This window comes from Fundulus heteroclitus, chromosome 16 (assembly GCF_011125445.2).
Source record: "Fundulus heteroclitus isolate FHET01 chromosome 16, MU-UCD_Fhet_4.1, whole genome shotgun sequence".
In the NCBI taxonomy this organism is placed as follows: Eukaryota; Metazoa; Chordata; class Actinopteri; order Cyprinodontiformes; family Fundulidae; genus Fundulus; species Fundulus heteroclitus.
Window position 1 is genome coordinate 23,585,569 of NC_046376.1, and position 12,539 is coordinate 23,598,107.

General features: G+C 37.3%; 2 protein-coding genes and 1 long non-coding RNA gene across 6 annotated transcripts in view; 1 reads left to right on the plus strand and 2 right to left on the minus strand.

Annotated features, from left to right (window-relative positions):
* The window catches only part of LOC105933014 (septin-9), a 114,345-nt gene that overhangs the window by 58,975 nt on the left and 42,831 nt on the right, over positions 1–12,539 (plus strand). The gene's annotated exons all lie outside the window — the stretch shown is intronic.
* Positions 395–2,695, minus strand: LOC110369130. Its single transcript, XR_002428736.2, has 2 exons — positions 2,649–2,695; positions 395–1,697 (listed from the first exon to the last, which is right to left on the minus strand). It is a non-coding gene; the product is annotated as an uncharacterized LOC110369130 (long non-coding RNA).
* LOC105933017 lies at positions 3,851–6,055 on the minus strand. The gene is made up of 2 exons (XM_012872380.3): positions 5,946–6,055; positions 3,851–5,117 (listed from the first exon to the last, which is right to left on the minus strand). The coding sequence occupies exons 1-2, from the start codon at positions 5,949–5,951 to the stop codon at positions 4,275–4,277; spliced, it is 849 nt and encodes a 282-aa protein (XP_012727834.2). The 5' UTR covers positions 5,952–6,055; the 3' UTR covers positions 3,851–4,274.

Here is a 12,539-nt window from a genome sequence, read left to right on the forward strand (position 1 = left end):
TATTATGATAAAAGGAAAAGAAATCAGTGTTTTTTTTCAAAGCATAAGCTATTAAAACCTAGAAAGGTTTTAATTCTAGAAGCCTTGACTACCTTTATCTAAAAGACAAAGCAAGCTGTGCCCCATGTTTGACATAAATGAATCGTCATCTGCACCGACAGCTTCTGCTTATCATAGCACAACATTAACGCTTTTAAGATTTTTTTTTTTTAGCACTTTATGAAACTTAGCATCGGTATATATGTGCTGTATATAATCTCAATGTTGTGATGCTCAAGACTGCCTTAACTAGAGTTCAAATTATGTTATCAGTAGAAAGGCAATGGTAAAGAATTATTGCTTTGACGCTGTATGTTTTCATACACCACAGAAATAAGAGGCAGGTACACAGTAATGACTGGAATATTATCATTTATGTGTAGGTTCAAGGTGTTTTTTATGCAAAGCATGCAATGCTAACACAGACATTAGGTTTCTCACCATAGTGTGTCTTAATTTAATTGACATTGGGCTTCATAAAAATACCTACTCAACTAATGAAGTATAAAATATTAATTTAATTTCAGTACTACAAAAGGATAAATGATGAATGTCAAAGACATATATTGCTGATTTAAATTTAAATATCCTGTCTTTGTTAAACCAATGATAATACACCACTGTCTGTATTGTCTGAATACACATTATTGCATGATGTAAGGCAGAGATGTGCTTTCATGTGTACAGTAAAATCCATTTTGTACAATTGACTCACATTTGTTTTTAAATGTCAAATATGTATTATCAAATGTCAAAAAATGGGATTAAAAAACAACCTTTGTCACTATTATCGTTGAAAAGCACCACTTATTTGTATTGTTTGAAATATTGTGACAGGTTCCTCATTTCCACTTTTTTCCACATTATTTCCAGGAATTAACAAAGTAAGACCCAAAGACAACCAAAATAATTAAAAGAAATAAAACGCAACAAAAGATGGACATACATTTTTCTATACAGTCATCTGGGCCAGTTGAGGAATCAACTATCCTCATATCTATGTGGGTGTCTTGTTCAGGGTAGTGAACTTTCTGAGAGTGAGCCGCTGAGGTGTTTGTCAAGGATCCAGTTTGGGAACTTTGAGCAAGATGCTGAATTTCATTAATTGATAACTTCTTAAGTTGCCTCAAAAAGTTGGTGGTGATCCTGTATGTGTGTTCTGGATCATAGCTTGACCCCTGGTTTTCAGATGCGTCATAATGCTGAGTGATGTAGACTTGGTCTATTATCTCTCCAGCTTCAGCCCCCCCTTCATTCACTCCAATTAGGATTCGAGCGCTGTTCCACAAAATATTCCTCCTCGGGGAATTTACTACATATGATGGAAGTGTTGCTGATGTGGGTTGATGAATATTGCCAATCGTGTAGTACTGGTAGCACCAAGGGAGAGATTCAAGCAATCCCTCCAGATTCCTGTAGCGATGGGAGCCATAATCACCAGAGCTTGGATCAAAGGTCAGTCGGATGACATTATTGCGATCAATTTCAACTTCACAAGCAAACCAGTGGAGCAGCTCTAAAATGTTTGTCTGCTCAGACTGGAGGCAGGTGATCAGGTCATTGATGGAGTTCAGACTTCTCCGTGCAGCGTGCAGCGAGGTCAGAGTAAGGAGCAGCGCTACATAGACGCTTCTCATGTTCTTCAACATCTTCAACCCCTGAAACAACATTTTTAAATGCTTTAGTGCTCATTCCTGCTGCCCATTGCTGTCCAAAGCTTTTAGTACTGAAATGTTTCATTTTTTTAATATACCAAAGAACAATTAAAAGCACTTGAAGCCTTTTTTTTTTTTTTTTTTAGCAAATGTGTACATTTCATGACAACACGGTATTTACAATGGGGTGTTTTTCTGTTTCTATAACTTTTATAATTTTCTGTCGCAATCTCGACAATCCAAAGAGCCACATTTGCCCACATTTACATGATCTTTTGACAAAGGATGACTTAAGATTTTTGAAAAATAGCTAATGTAGACAATGTGTTGTCATAAAGAAGCACCATTTTATTTTCATTTTTAGGTTTTAAAATAATGTGTATGTATATTTTTTCTATGCAATTTCAGTTGTTTGAATATGATGTCTTAAAAAACACATAGTCCCCAACCCAATGACAAGAAACATAGATTTTAAAAAATAAGACTGGTACTTTTAATGTCATTCTCTTGTAGAAATTAAATGCATTGATTCGATGAAAAAACTTCTAAAACCTGCTTTTGTTATATTCATATTTAAAATCAGCAGTTTATACTTTTTTAAGACCCATTGTGGAAGGTCTAAAGAGCCACTTGTGGCTCTGGTGCCGCATGTTAAAGACCACTTTGTTAATGTTTGGAGGTTATCACAATTTTTAAGATCTCTATTTAATAATTCACTGTTTTAGGGAAGGTTTAACAAGAAAGGAAATGTACCATAACCTTGTCCATATTAAGTGCAACAGGGAGTCAGTTTGATCTGTTACCAAGAATGTAGTTTAGTCCTTTTACATCTTTGATTTGAAACCCATAACATACTTATAATTAGATGTTTATAAAATAAATCTATCCCTAAATAGACCAAATTATATCTAATACTATATTTAAATCTTTTTATTAGAACAAAATAGAGCTTACCGACGGCATTAGGTGGCTGCTTCTTGCTCTCTCTCTGTCTCTGTGTGGGCGAGACGAGAGAGAAAGAAGTTTCATTTTTCTGGTAAATGAAACTGAAGGAATGGAATCTCGTCAAGTATAAGTGACTTGACTATGTATTGGTTTTTGTTATCTTCATGGCCATAAAACACCACATAGTACAATGTACAATGCGTTGTAAAAGTATTCATTGTAGCTAAACTTATTCATATTTAGTACAACCACAAACCTCAATGATTTTATTTCCTAGACCAGGCTTCTAGGACTGCAAGTGGCTCTTTGGACCTTCCACAATGGCTCTTTAATAACTTTGGCTAAAAATGATGAAGAACCAATACATTTTTACATATACAGGTATAATAACAAAGGATAGGTTTAAGCTGATTGTGGTTGTGTGGGTGGGGTGGGGGAGGGGCCATGGAGTGACTGCGCTGCATTTTCACAGCAGAATGACACAATATAACTTTTTTTTTCTTCTATTATTATGTTGGAAACTGTTTTCTCAGTTTTTCACATAATTCCCTGGGATGTTTACGTCCCACAGATGAAAATGTATCCATCCTTTTTTAAAAACCTTTGTTTTTGTGCTATTTTAAACCTAAAACAGATATAAAATGGGTGTCCTTAAAATTTTTACTATTTTCCTAATCAAGAGCTATCAAAAATATACTAAAACATCACCCAGGATTGCTTTACATTTTGCTCCATTTATCTTTATCAAATCTAACCAGCTCACCTTTCCCTGCTGGAATAAAATAATCCCCACATCATGATGCTGCCACCACCATGCTTCACAGTGGGAATGTTTTGTTCAGGTTAATGAGCAGCAGTTTTCAACCACAATTGTTGGTCAAAAAGTTCATTTTTGGTCTCTGATGATGGACTGAACAGTGCTGGCATGAACTTTAAAAGGTTAGGATGTTGTTGGGTTTTTTTAACCCTTTTTCTCCTTGCTCCTTTCAAGCCATATTTAGGCACTACTTTGTGATAACCTGTTGCATAAAATCCCCGTAGGGTATGTTGAAGTCTGTTGTTGTATGACAAAGACCAACTGCTAACAAGTTCAGCTGGAAGGATTACTTTTCCAAGGCACTGTTGGTAAAGCAGATCATTGCAAATATGTTTTCTGCTCTTGGTCAAATATATTTTTGCCAAAGGTTGTTTGCAGTATTGCACAAAGCATGAACACTTAAAAAGGATGACGCAGCTGGTTTGTTTCACTTTATTGCATCCAGTTTACATTGGGAGGGGGGAAGCACCAGAGTCACTATCTATAAAAAAAAAAAAAAAAATTGTTAAAAAAAACAAAAAACACACACTTTCAACATTACATAACCTTGTACAATAAAAGCTTGTCAAATTTGCTTTTCTATTAACAATTACAATGCCCGGCACACCCATATTGACCCAGCATTAGATCTAAATGTTAGATTTTATATCGCTGATTGATGAGGTTGAGGAGTAGAGTACAATACAGTTTTACAATCAAAAGTACATTTATCAAACATATTGTATTTTCATATTTTTACGTTTTAACTGTTTTTTTTATCATTGCTATTTAAAAGCACCATATTGTCTGGCTTGCACAGTGTCTGGGAACATGGCTGCTCATATTTTACTTTTAACAAGGAAGATCAAGACAAAAATGAAAAATAGTGCCAGGGCAATACCCAATATGCAAAGGACAACACCTTCATCAGATGATGCTGTATTGTACTGAGGTCTGTAGTTCTGATGAGAGTAGTAGGATCCTTGTGAATGAGTAGAAGTATATCCAAAGCTGCTTATCTGGGCAGCTGGTCTTAGATTATACTGAGATACATAGTCGTTCTGATTAGAGTTGGAGGAGACTTGTAGGAAAGCAGAAGTGTTTTCAGCGGTGACTCTTTGTTGGATCTGTAAGATGGAGAGTGCTCTGAACTGTCGTAACAGGTTGGTAGTGATCTCATATGTGTGTTCAGGGTCGTATTCGGTGCCATCACGTACAGACGTGCCAACATGCTGTGTGATGTAGACTTGTCGTATAGTCCACCTCCCGTTGCTTCCCCTGGCTGTAAATACGATCCGAGCTCTGCCCCATCCAATGGTTCTCCTCCTGGCATTACGTACATAAGCAGGGAGCTGTTGTAATGAGTCTCTGTGAAGGTTTCCAACTGTGTAGTATTTGTACCCCCAAGGACATTTGACCAACAGCTCGTTGAAATTGCTGTAGTAATGGGAACCATATTCCAACTCTGGGTTAAAGGTCAACTGGATGTCATTGCAATTGTCAGTGTTAAGCTCATTGGCGAACCAGTGAAGCAGCTCTAAAATGTTGGATTGAGGAACATTGGTTTTTAGCTCACTGATGGAGTTGAGTTTCCGTATCGGTGTCCGTGTCGCGTACGCTGAGGTCAGGCTTAAGAGCAGGAGTACCCAGAAACCTGGTAATTTTCTAGACATCTTCAGTTCCTGTGAAGACATTTCAGAGGTGGTGGTGTTCATCCATGCTGCAAGTTATTTCTTTCTCCATTCATGCTTATTAGGATGCATCCAGTAAATAACTCAAAGTAGTATAATATTTAATCTTCAGTTTGATCTTAAAATGCCACAACTTTTAAGCAACAGGTATCGGACTAAAAATCATTGAACTGGTTTGGCTTGTTGTTCCTACTTCCTGAAGACGAGGGAAAAGGTTTTTGAGTCAAACATTTTGAACTTTCTACAGAAAGTAACTTAAATATGTAGGGCCCTAGTGTTTTTTTTTTTTTTTCTCCACTTACATTTTACACACATATTGGTACTTTATAATTCTAAATTGCATATTATAGGATTTACCCAAATTTGGTTAAAATGATTTGGGTAAAAAAACAAACATCTGTGAAAAAGAATTAAAGTAAAGAATGAAATTGGTTCAATAATGGCCACAAGTTTTTCTTTTTTTTCTTTTTTGTATTCAAATTAGTTAGGCTCTGATAAGGTGCTTTGATTTATATGTAAACTTGTTCTGTCTTGACTGACAGACCTAATGAATGACGCCTCCAAAGTAAATCTCAGCTTTATTACCGTATAGATCTTCAAAAAAAAATTCACCCGCAAACCTTTATATACACATGGAAGTGTGCTTATATTGCTAGCAGAGATTTTACCAAAGTGGGATGATTGATTCTGAAATTTTACAGAAAAACAATAGCATTGCATTATGTACGTTTTTATGTTTAAAATATTTCTATTTATGGGTTTGTTGTAGCGAACTCTAAATCTGTGTCTTTGAGTTTGTAATCAATTAAAATAGCTTACCTGCATTAGTCAGGTCCTGCCCGATCGCTCACCTGTGTCTGTGCGTGTGTATGTCTGCGTGTGAGAGAGAGAGAGGGATTGGTATAAGGCTCTGTTGCTGTCTCCGTGGAAACAAAACTACAGGGAATGAAGCCCGGTCGGTTACAGTAGGTTGGGCCAATTATCTACACGAAAAAAATTATCTTCCTTATTCAGCTGGAAGAAGTTGCTAATCTGTTGCTCGAGGCTGTTGAAATTCAAAAGCTGAGCAACTTTATGCGCGGTAAATTTACCAGCTGGTGTATCATACTGCAAAGGAAATTTAATAGCTATAAAAAGATTGCTTTCATGTTGTTTGTCATTTCCAGGTATGTTTAGTTTCAGCCTAAACGTTTTTCCTGTTCAAGAATTTTAAACATCTATTATCAGCTAAAGGCACGTGGGCATTTTACAGGTAGCGTGCAAGTTCACTCTCCACAAGTACTAGTTGAAAATAAATGGTTCATAGAATGAACATAAACTCAAAACTCCCAGCATGAGCTGATTTCATAACATTTGTAGTTTTATTTCCCCCATATGCTTAAAAATTATCTCTTAAATGTTGTTGGACATCATCATCCATCAGTGGTTTTAATTATTTTGAGTCATGTAGCATTTCTGAGTTTTGCCTTCAGGTTGCAAAACTCACCAAACCTGTGGACCTTGCTCACTTATAGGTTGTTTTGAGAAGTTGTTGAACAAAGCTGACATTATGCGCTCATGCACCTGTGTAGAGTCTTCACTCCCTTTGTGCGAGCAGATAATCTTCTCTTCGACCTTGTGCCATCAGGGAATGGCTGGTCTCAGCAGCAGGTTCCTGTGAAACGAGGTCCTCTCGTCATGATAAGAATGTTCTGGAGACAGAAAGCGATAGCCTCGTGAGACCATCCTGATCTCGCGAGCTTTCAAGGTTTCACTCGCAGATCAGTCTGGCTACCCTCCGTTAAAGAAAATTTGGAGCCGTTCACCAAACGAACGTCCAATCAGCGTTGGCTTTGAGGCGGGTTGAGGTGTGACGCAACGAGAAGCGCAACAGTTCAGTCTAAAGAACATGGCGGCTTCAGCCGATGAAACTAGCGTTAGCGTGGCTATCGAGCAAGTTTTATCGGAATTACAGAGTATTTCTTTGCTGAGCTAACGAGCCTTTACCTGCAGCAGCAAGAGTAGCTTGGCTTGTGGTTGTGTTTTCGTCGTTGCTCTGTTACGAGCGACGACGAATCTGATTGGTTTATTTGGCCCGTCTATCACCAACATAGGCCAATCAGCTAACCAGTATTTTCGCCCCTTCCCAAAATTACTTCAACGGAAGGTTTCCAGATGGATATGCGGAGCAAATCTATCTGGCGGAGTCAGGTAAAGAAAGCGAGGCCTGGGTACCGAATTCGGTACTTGTAGAGACACCGACCGAATCCTGTCGGTACTTATGTGGACCGATTCACGTGAAATTAAGCGGTACCATGTTTTGGTATTGTTGATGTTTGGAACAAGATAATACCTGGATGAACTCAAGCCTGCTCACCTGCTACATATTCTGCTGTTTTAGTGACCTGAGAGGAAATGCATTTATGACACCGTATGTATTTAATTAGTTGGTTATCCAATAAGCAAACATCCACTGGACCGAATCCAAGCAGGTTTAACTCGATGTGCCTTTAAAGTGCTGAGTTATTTTTAGAATATTGCACTTTATTTTTTAATTTTTTTTCGCAGTTTGCGCTTTATCTTTACCAAGTTACCAGTGTTTAGAAAACAAAATAAACTTTTTTTTAAGATAGGTTTTTAGTATTTCACAGTTTTGCTGCATATTCTTTTTTCCAAACACAAATCAACCCACATACCTTTGTTGGCTAAAACCTTCATTGTCAACAGTAAAAGTGTCCACATGATAACGTTATAATCATAAACACCTATCATGCCTCAAATTATAGCAGTTGATTATTGACAAATACATTGTACTCAAAGGGCTTTATTACACAGCCATAAAACATGTTTTAAATGAATACTTTGTCCACTTGAGGAAACTGAGCAAAGTCTGTTTAAGTGTTTAAGTGCATTTCTCCTTTGGAGACAAACTGCATCTATTTATTAAAATAATTCAAAATCTAGCTTGGTTGATTGCATCCAGCTTCCTAAACTTAAATGGAGCAAGAAAACACCTTCTTCACTCAAACGATATGCTATTGCACTTTACCAATCAAAGTCTATTGAATACATTTTTTCAGATCTAAATTTGCATGTATTTAGAAGTGGTCTGGGTGTATGCTCTCTCTTCTCTCAATCCCTAAAGAAATGACGACGATGGCAAAGAAGTGTAAACCTGTCTAAGTGTTTTGTTTACTAAGGAAAGTTGTGATATTTTGTCGGTTGGCACAAGGAGTCCTTGGCAGTGAAAATGAGCTTAATTTTCCAAGTGTCCCATTTGAAATCTATATGCAACTCTTTGGGTGTTTTTAAAGTGACGTCTCCTGGGTTCACCTAAAAGTTGGTAGTGACCTTCTGTGTGTGTTTTGGAATGCAACTTGACCTGGAGCCTTCCTAAATTGTAATTTCTGTTTCCTTCTCTGCCTCAAAATATGAGCCAAGCTTTTCTTTTCAGTAGTCCCACTTGACAAATACTTATATTTATAAAGTTTTTTTCATTTCTTTTCTGTTTTTATTCTGAGCCTTGCAACAAAATCTCTCTCAAATGTGCATTGTGAATGTCTATAAAGTCTATGTCACTGTGGGCAGCAACTGCATAAGATGGTAGAGCTTTTGATGTTTCTTGGTTAATGTCACCAGCTGTGTGCGCTCAGACGTTGACCAATAGCTGTGTTTCTCCAGCTGTTTATCAACTCACTAAGTTAATTTTCCCAATATTGATTCCAGTCCAGACATTTCAAAACATCTGGGCTATGAATTGAAAAGAAAAACTTAGTTTGAAGGAAAGAAAGCAACCCGACCTGAAAATCAAACTCTGTTTTCAAACTGTAGGGAGGGTTGAGTTTCAGACACAGATAGTTTTACAAACCTCGTCTGTGAACATGTTTTTTATTGTTTTAATGTCTGTAGTGAAAAGATATATGATGCTATTGGCATATATTGCTCGTAATATCAGGCTATCACTATAGCATGTCATAATCCTACCAGTGTTGGCCTAGTTAATGAGTAAAAGCATCAAAAGCTGTTGGGTTGCAACTATAACGTGGTCAGATTTAGTTCAATCTCATCCCCAGATTCAAGCTCAGACTTCAGAGGTAAATGGAAATGCAGAATAAGAAATCACTAGCATTCACTCTTTGTCACATTAGTTTCATTTAGTTATATTCTCCACTTCATTTCTTAATGGTAGTATGTGTTAAGAGCAAATATCTATGTCCTTCAACTAGGAACTTATCAAATGTGTTGTTCAATATCTCCAAATCATCCAAAAAATAACATAATTGACCTGTTTCACTTTGCAAGTTTGATCTGGTTTAGTAACTGTGGAAGGAATTCTAAACAATAACTGACTTCCTTAAGTTATTGAATAAGGAAACGGTGGAGTGATAAAGTTCCTGCACTTTTATTGAGAAACAGAGCAGAGATCACAGAGATGAAAAGTAATCGCACCCCACGGTCCCGCTGCAGTCTGCGTCTGCCCTGTCTCTGCCCCTCCTCGCTTCCGGCTCTTCCTAATACTCCATAGTGGCCTTGGCATGAGACAAAACAAAGACGGTCTATCCTATGCAATCATCATGCCACACAGTAGCTAATGCAGCATTTGGCCTTGCAATCAGTGTGTCCGTGCTCACATGTCCGAGTGGCATGAGGCCAAAGTGACTTCAGAATATTATTCCCATAACAGTCACATTCTCCATGTTATACATGAATCTGCTGTGAAGGTAAAGATGTAAAAGGCTGAAACCTTGTGCCTGGTGAAACAATGCAAATAAGCAAGGCAGAAGGAGGGGTAGGCAAATGTTCCCCTGACGGGTATGAATTCACATATAGTTGGTATGCAGTGGCTCCAACATGCACCTCTTTTCAATTTCCTATGTTTTATAGACATTGCTTTGCTCTGTATTTCTAGTTTTTATATTTTATATGTTATACTTGTATCCATGCTTTTGTCAGCGATTTTACAGGATGATTCAACAAGAAGCAATATGAAACAAATAAATCAGTATCATTTTTTATTGTAATTATTTTAATATTGACCAGTCTAATATTAGTTTAAATTTGACAGAGTCGAGCTCCCCCAACAGTCAGACAGTTGATGTTTGACTATTGGGGCCTATTATCTATATTACCGCTAACTTTCATAGTATCTACATTGTAAATAGTTTTTTTACCAAAATTTCCACTTTGAAAGCTTTGCAAAGTTTGTAGCATTTTTGTTTAAATCAGTTGTAGCAGTTCACTGATACACCTTTTTATAGGCTGTAGACATCACTCATATACTGTATAAGGACAGAAACTGGTTTAACTTGTTACTACTTGAATCAGGAATCTAAAAGCCAGTTTGGGGAAACTTTGCTTTGACAATGAACAAACAAAGTAACACATATGGGCTTGGTCTTTCCAGTCAAAAGAAAAAAAAAAGGCTAGGAATGTTACGTTTTTACCATAGATGACTATATATTAAATAATATTAATATTAATTTAAATCATTGTCACTAACTAAAAGACTAAGATTAATGGCTGTAAATTATGTGTAACACTAAAATACTCTGGCAAGTTGTGTAATTATAGCCGTGTTTCATCTTTAAATGTTTCATCTTTAAATATCAGCCTTAAGGTAAAACCAATGCATTTCAATCAATGACTGACAATCTTAGCCGTCTTATGTGTCAGTCTGTGGTTTAGTTGCTTCAGAGAGAGTAGTGATTTGTTTTTCTTAAGTTACTCTTTCATTGAAAACAAAACTCAACCACACCGGTGATTTTCCACAACTATGTTTACAGTAGTGAACTAAGCCTTATGCTAGAGGCAGTTCTTATGTATTTTACTGTGAAAAAAAAAAACAGCCGGAGGGCTATCTAGGAGCGGCACCATTACGTCACTTTAAACGTTTGAGCAGCTGTTCGTTGTGTGTTTGAGTTTTAGTAGAGGATTTGTCTTAATATCTCCTCCTTCTAGGGTTGTTGGGTATACCAATACTAATGTGGTACTAGGGTACTGCATTTGGATGGGACCAATACTTGCGGCATCGCTGAGAGGATGAGGAGCAAGTCGGGGAGAGAGGGAGACACTGTTGCCAAAACAGCAACTTTGTCGCTAGATTTTGAGTTTTCAGACTCCTCTAGTGACTTTTTGCTTTCAGAAAAGTGACTGGCGACAAATCTAGTCACTTTTCTCTGTGATGTTGGAGACTTAAGGGAGAAAACGTAAAAGCATTGATCGGTCTGCAGTTCACTGTTTTTAGCGAGCAGTGAGTGCTGCTGCTGCCTGCAGCCCGCCTGCCGAAGGAGACCCGCTCCACTGCGTGTCCACGTTTCAAATGAATCAAAAGCAAATCTGCCGCTGATCCTGCCCTGGTCTACAAAGCAGCATGTTAATCTAATTGTTTTTTCACTGAATCGTCGTTGCACTAAAATAAATCTCTGCTTGAAGAGAGAGAGCAGTCTTTCCCCTGCGTTCAAATGCTCGGCTCAGGCTGTGTCTGCAGTTTGAGCTGATCACCTCAATTAGATATTGATAACATCAAAGCTTTCTTCTCGTTATGGAAGCTTTTTTTTCTGGTAATATCACGACTTTACGCTCATATCATCACCGCTTTATTGTGGAAATATTATGACTTTGATCTCCTCATTGACAATCGTCTAATTATGGCTCGTTCCATGCACGTTTGACTCAGTAATAATATTTTTTGTGTTCTCTTTTTATTTGGAAAAAGTATCAAAGTATCAAAATAGATGCTTGTACCGATACCAAAATATTGGTATCATGACAACACTACCTCCTTCATTTATAATGCTGCTACAGACATTGATAGTAAACAGACCTTACAGTCCCCAGCAACTTTATCAGCTATGAAAGAGATGTAAAGACTATTTATAGCGATATTTAATATCACTCCCTGATGACCTCTAAATATTGATACCGTTTTTATAAACGTGTTTCCTAAATGATGTGAGTGCAGCTTTATGCAACACATGACCCATTTTAAGCGGGTGATTGGAAATATCCAGACAAACTGCAGGATGTGAGAGGATGAGCTTCTGCTATTCCAGTGCCGTTCCAACGTTTTACAAACCCACACAACCAGGATGCCACCATTTCCAAATGTCACACTTTCTAAAAAGCTAAGTTTACCCCCAAAAAAACAACAAACTTGATGTGTGGGTTTACTTTATTTTTACTATGACCTTTGAAAAAAGGTTTCTCACAATGCAATTTGTTTAACAATGGAGCGATAAGGTGGAGTTATTCATTATACTGTAAAACATTTGTGACCTAGTTTATCTTAAGTATGTATCAGCTGGGCAAACACAGCAAGGCGATGCTTAAAAGGAAGGCAGGCTCCAGTAAAGAATAGCTGTTGGACATTCAGTTGTTTGAATGTCCAACAGCATTCAAACAAAAAAAAAGCAAAGTACCAAATGAGGTTAAATG